Source organism: Thermobia domestica, chromosome 17 (genome assembly GCF_964235325.1).
Source record: "Thermobia domestica chromosome 17, izTheDome1.hap1.1, whole genome shotgun sequence".
NCBI lineage: Eukaryota > Metazoa > Arthropoda > Insecta > Zygentoma > Lepismatidae > Thermobia > Thermobia domestica.
The window spans coordinates 128008470-128015181 of NC_137470.1; the positions used below are offsets into that span (position 1 = coordinate 128008470).

The following is a 6712-nucleotide window of genomic DNA, read 5'->3' on the forward strand; positions in this document are numbered from 1 at the left end:
ATGATCTTGTTTCAAAATTGCAAGTCTACATTGCAAGTCACTTTCCTCCTTCGTTTTTTGGTTTCTTTCCAAGTTTTCCTCACCGAAATTAAGACAACTGTCTTTTTTTCGCTTTAACCACTTTTATAAAACATTTTCTGACATTTCGCAATTGTAAAATACATTTTTTACTTCCACACCCTAAACATGTCTAACTCAAGCAAAATTTCTGAACTGCTCTAGCTGATCAAGCATCAGAGATTGCTGTGACATAGTCACACGCTCCAAGTCTTTACTATTGCTTTCTACTCTTTTCTGTTCCTCCCTCAAATATTTTTCATCTGAATGAAACCAAAACAACAAAGGAAAATCTTTATGTTTACCATTCCCTTCTTTCTTCTTTTCTGTTTCTTTCGTAGGTCAAGGAAACTAACTCCAGAGCATTAATCGAAACCAATTGATTGCAGCTTTTTTGATGCCAATTGCGGCTAGAAGTTAGTGATATTAAACCAAGTTATCTTGTTGTAGTTAATCCTATTGGAAACGGCGGTGTATGATTCAGAATAGACGATGATAGGTCGCGTGTTTTGTTATTTTCGTCGAAGTCAATGATTTCTTTGGCCTCAAATACATCTTTTGCTTTTTGAACTAAGCTAAAGATTTTTTCTTTGGAACCTTCTCTTTATGATTAGAAAGGAACTGATTCTTTTCAGTATTGCCTGGTTGAGTCTGCAAACTTTGGCTTTGGGTCAAAGATCGCATGTGAAGACTGTGGTCATTGCTTCGTCAAACAATAGAACAATAACTTGAAGATCACAATACGGATACATTAGACCAGTGGTTCTCAAACTTTCCGATAACACGGACCCCATGTGCATTCGGAAAGTGATCCGCAGACTCCCTTCTGAAATTTCACGTGGTATTGAAAACTGTACTAAGTTGAATTACCACTGACAAGAAGATCAAGAAAAAATTGCAATAAGCAATTTATTTTAAAGATACATGATTGTTTCCTAGTGAACGAAATTTCAATTGAAAATACAGTAACTTTCAAGACTGAGAATCAATGTACTTTTTGTTTTAAAAAAGGAATTTCACTTGATAAATAATGATCTCAAATGTGGGATCACTAATATGAGGAATGAAATTCTTTCTATTTTTCCGTAATTGCACTGAAATCTGAAATAAGATTTGTCACCATTAATCTTAGGTCCGATTCCACATTAAGAAGATTTCACTTTCAGGCTTTAATACTGCAAAGAGCAGAAAAGCTCTGTTCATACAAGTAAGTGGTAGGGAAAGGCATCAAATGTAACAATGCCTTTTTAGACAACTCTTCATACTCAAAGGGCAGAAATTTTGTAATGTAAGAAAACATTTAAATTTACAAACGTAAGTATAATCTCTAATTGCTTTCTTTTTAGTAACTAAAAAAATACTTCTTTCATAACAGCTGTGAGTTCCATTTTATTATAACACATTTCAATTTTTAGGCGTCGCGGACCTCCTGGCTACGTCCCATGCACCCCTAGAGGTCCGAGTACCCCACTTTGAGAACCAGAGACCATCATCACTTTCTTTCTTTCTTTCCTTTGAACAGCAGTGAAACTCAAGTTCTTGTCAAACTCAAGTTCCATACCCCCACAATGCAAACATATTTAAAGAATAAAGAGACGTTGGTGAACACAACTTGTCTAGGAACTGTTTAGTGACATATTTTGTTTTGAAATAGAGTACATGAAAGTCAATTGTTTTTGTTCCTAGAAAAATAGTTACAAAACATCAAAGAACCAACTTATATTGTCGGAATCCTTTAGGGGCCGGCGCCCTGGGCCCCCTTCTCTACGCCACTGATTAAAAGTGACTTCAGACAGAAAGTTCGAACAGGTTTTTATGTGGAAGACTCATCAGAAACGGGAACCCCCACTTGAGTAGTGGAAGAGATAGAGAAGAAAGAGCAATACGAGTACTTGTCTCTCTTCCATCAGTTAGAATATCTTGAGAAAAGTCTTGCAAATACTAACTGCTTATGTCTCGTTAAATAACCATTTGTATCCCAAGAGCAAGTCATGTAGTTGGTAGTTCTGTCTTACGAGCAACGATCAGTAATGACATGGTAACACAATTGCTGAAACAAAATGTAAGTAGATGTTCATACTCAGTATCGAATTTACCCCTGCAATCGTGGGACTATGGGACAATTTTATATACGTATTTCACAGTATTCAACATTTGAAAGAAGAAAGTTCAGAAAAAAATATTTAAAAAAAAATCCACGCAAAATTCGGACCGGTGCCTGATCTTAGTTTGAAAATCTTAGAACACTGAAAAAAGTAGAGATCAGACTGATTGTAGTAAATATAGACAATATGTTATTATTAGTTGGAATGTCGTCGGAACAAGGCAGGAACTAGGTGTATATATGCATACTTGTTTGTAGTAAATTGTTTGTACCTAATGACAGGAAGACGCCCTGAAACATTTATTATGTAATTCGTTTACTTCGAACATAACTTACAATGATGCTGCGACAAAACGTCTAGTCATTTTGTGTAATATCAGCTCACGTTGGTGTCAGCATTTCATTTCTGTAATATGATGTCAGGCATATGGTCTATCAGAGGAAGTGTTTCGCAATTCGCCGGGATGTCCCTGTACAGGATATTTTTACCATCTATACTAAATGACAGAATAGTAACCACCGTTGTAATCCGAGTCGCTGTGCTACTCATCACATATAAGGGTACAAACATGAAACTGCAGATTGTTGGAGACAAGGCATTTCCGTACTCTTCTCGCATAATCACCTAATCACTGTTAATGTCTTCAATAATATCATATGATATTGGAGTGAAAATTAATGTAAATTAATGACTATGGTAATCATCCACCATAGCAATTTGATTCCAATCGCATGCTCTTTTTTCTTTTTCTTCTTTCAGAAAGAACAAAGTATAAATCAAAATTTGACTGTCCATAGCTTGGAAACCAACGTCTGAGCAACATATTTTACACACTCATAAAGCATATCAGATTACATCAACATGTTAGATTTAGACATAATCATTTACGTTTAGTGTATGTTTATTTTTTTAAGTTTTTTTTTCTTGAAAATATGCTCAAGATGTGACCGATTTTGCACGCCTATATAACAGGTTAAGTTTTACTATAATGCCAAGATTAATTCCGATCGGATAAACTCCGAGTATGGTTTTCTGTTTCTGAGATTTAAGTCAAAATTTGACCGTCCATATCTCTGGAACTAAAATCCAGCACAACATAACACACTCACACTTGTTTCTCACACTTATATCAGATCAGTATATATCACCACTATACGTTTTTGATTTCGATCTGAAAATTCGGTACAGGTTTCTTTCTAAAATATGTCCAATATTTTACCACCACAACTCAGGAACCGAAAGATTACACATAATGTTTCACACGCCTTTATGCCAAAATAACATCTACAGTATGCCAAGTTTCATTGCTTTCAAATGGGTTACATATATGTTTCTCTTGATTCCTAAACTCTGGCTCAAAATTTGACTGCACACAACTGGGAATCTGAAAGCTAAAAATGTGTAATGCTGTTATGTACCAGGTCAATATGGGCATATATGTCAAGTTAGAATCAAGTCGATTGAGTTTGGTTGAACTCGTAAGATACTTAGTGTACTTTAAGTTTTCAGGAAGCAGTTAAATGAAGGACAAAAATAATCTAACATTATATATATATATATATATATATATATATATATATATATATATATACATGGTTCAATGCTTAATTACAGTTCACCGAACGCAAATACTAGTATTTATAACAAATATAAACGTCCTATGGCTAATGTTTATTTTCTCTCGCAAAATATTGCATTGGATAAGTCCGAATATTTGCAGCTGAAATTGCGAGATCAATTTATTGTCGAACGAAAGGTTCTCAAAAATATGTAGTACTTTTGAAATAATGTCTATCATACATAATTTATTAAAATGAAAATAAAATTTGTCAAATTGTACTTTAGTCCTTTATTTGAATTTTACCTAAAATGTCAAGGATACTATAAAATACACAAATTTAGTTGAAATCATGCGATCGTGATTAAATTTGGTACGGTGGTAGACTTTGGCCTCCTATATTAGCGTATGTAATATTATGATGTGTAGGTTTATGATCCCAGAGTTATGGGCAATCAATTTTGTGCCACGTGTTCCAAAACAAGAAATATGCACCAAAACATCCGATTGAGATCAAACTTGCATGCGACTAATCTTGATCTCTTTATTAGCATGTGAAACATTACATTGTGCAGATTATGAATTCGGTAATATTACTTGGTGTAGGCAGGATAATGGAATTTCCAAATCATTGAATATAACGAACAAGGATTTTAGGAGTGATCCAAAAAATGGCTGAAAATATTACGATCCTGGTAAAAAGTTTTAGAAATGAACAATAAAATGTATTAGAAGATTGCGATCTTGGTCGATAATTTATTTTTGGATGAGGGGCCACGAAATTGTAGAACGTTCCTAAATCAAGTTTTCGTTGTTTCTACGGAATAAGCACATCATACTGACATATGTGATACCTTGGGTTTGGCAACACTATATGTAGTTTTCCTGATATAGGGCGTAAGATCTAGAAGAAAAAATGATTGAAATATATTGGATCTTCGATCAGGGGCCACAGAATTTTTGAACGGCTCCTAAATCAAGTTTTCGTATTTTATGCGCAATAAGCACATCATACTGAGTTAAGTGATAGTTTGGGCTTGGCTACACTATATGTAGTTCTCCGAATATAATGCGTAGAAGAACATTTTTGATTTAAATATATTGAATCTTTTGATCCTATAAGTACCGTTTAAATAGTAACAAAAAATCAGTCTTGCACAGAGAAACAAATAAAACTCTAATGAAGTACAATTGTTTAGAACTAATGTTATTTAAGATATGTAGCTGCAAAGCTACAATTAAAAGCATGCAGACATCTTAAAATCATGGTATAAAATATGTATGACATAATTTTAGGGCATTGTCAAATCATAAATAAAAAAAAATCATCCTAGCGTTGCTTGACTTCCAACTCAGCTCAACGTTGTCCTGTTTAACAGATTTCTTCTTGAGTGGTATGTAGGCATATTCTTTGAACTTATTACAAGAAAAGAGTTTTCTTAAGGAAATTGTTTCTAAACTACAATAATGCATTATGACAGTATTAACTATTAACTCTTGTTGACTCTGCCTTGTAGTAAAGCAGATACGAAATAAAAAGGTTCATAACTGTTTGTTTTGAGGCGAGACTTAAAATAACACATTTTAAATTATTTTATTTAGTTTTACGTTCCACGATTAAGCTTTGTAGAATAAGCGAGACGGATGATTAATTGGAGTAAGTGATTATGTAAGAGATGGTGGATGAAATTGTGCAAAAAAATTTGAGACCTCCATAAGAATCCACAGAGACCTTGTTTTCCACCACAAAATAGCATTAACTGGAATTTAATCAAGGACCCTAACACTAGGGCTGAACACTCTACCATTGGGCTAGTGTGTCACTAGTACGCTACCGTAGATTATGCACCCAAGAATCGGTACGATTTTTTGTTTAGTGAGTATGACTCCATGTTGAGAGTATTTTTTATTTATTTCAAACATGCATGATATTGCTGCAAGGATAAAATATTCAGTATCAGAAATTTTGAAGACGTTCCTCTTCCTTGATAAGCAGTTTGAAGAATATATTGCCCATATAGCATTGTTTATATTTCTGCGTAAATACATAGTGCATGGAATTAGCACTGTAACGCAGTAAACACACTAAACGATCTTACAAAGTCTCTGCTTGATCCGTTAATTTTCGTATTGACGCTAGTATTTTCTACTTTCTATCATTTTGTCATTCAATTCCGTAGATCTTTCATTTCATGTTTGTTTGAAAATGATAATCCTTGAATATTAAACTTTTTTCTTTTGAATTTCAGCAAGAATTTGGGAAATTACAACAATCAGTATGGCAGGCTGAATCTCGGCATGAGAGTCTAAAATTTTATAAACAAAATCATCAACACTAGCGTCATTAAAAAGTGTGTTGACTGTGGTGGCATTTGTGGCAGCGATTTTGGTGTACTAATCGAGAATCAAATGAAACGAACTATGTTCCTTATGTTCCATATATAGAAATAGCAGGTCATGTTCTGAAGATAAAAATAATTGTAATTTAAGACTGTCAAAAGTGACTTAAGAATTTTAACTTACAAATTTAGAGGTAGAACAACCAGTCATACCATTGAAGATGTTCATTGGATTGAAGGGAAAACGTATAACTGGAAATATTGTACTAGATGTAAAAAAAGAGGAAGTTTGTACGTCTGTAAGTCAAGAAGCTAGGTGATGTAAGTATTACATTTGGATGCATCATTTTGTGAGGTTTAATAAAGGTGTTATTTCTTTACTCATTGAAATCTGATTATTATTTTGTTTGGAGTAGGCTAATTAAACACGGGACACAGATAATATAATATATTCCTGTTTCAAACATTATCCTAGAAAAACACCCCTTCTTAGCATAACCTAAATGGAAAAAAAGAACAAGGAACTATATAAAGGGCGAGGAACTATATGAAGGTAAAAAAGAAGGAATGTCACAAAATTGCATTTTCGAGAAAACGGCGTTTTAATATTGAAAACAGCGTAAAAATGATAGGGTTAGTCAAATTTTTCCCCT

The 6712-nt window shown here is 33.7% G+C and overlaps 1 protein-coding gene across 1 annotated transcript in view; it reads left to right on the forward strand.

Annotated features, from left to right (window-relative positions):
- Window positions 1-6442, forward strand: part of LOC145674695 (uncharacterized) — a 79839-nt gene extending 73397 nt beyond the window's left edge. Inside the window, exon 7 of the mRNA XM_081744937.1 lies at window positions 5970-6442. Coding sequence (XP_081601063.1) covers window positions 5970-6059 — 90 coding nt within the window. The 3' untranslated portion in view covers window positions 6060-6442. The remainder of the gene's footprint in view (window positions 1-5969) is intronic.
- Window positions 6443-6712: the final 270 nt, after the last annotated feature.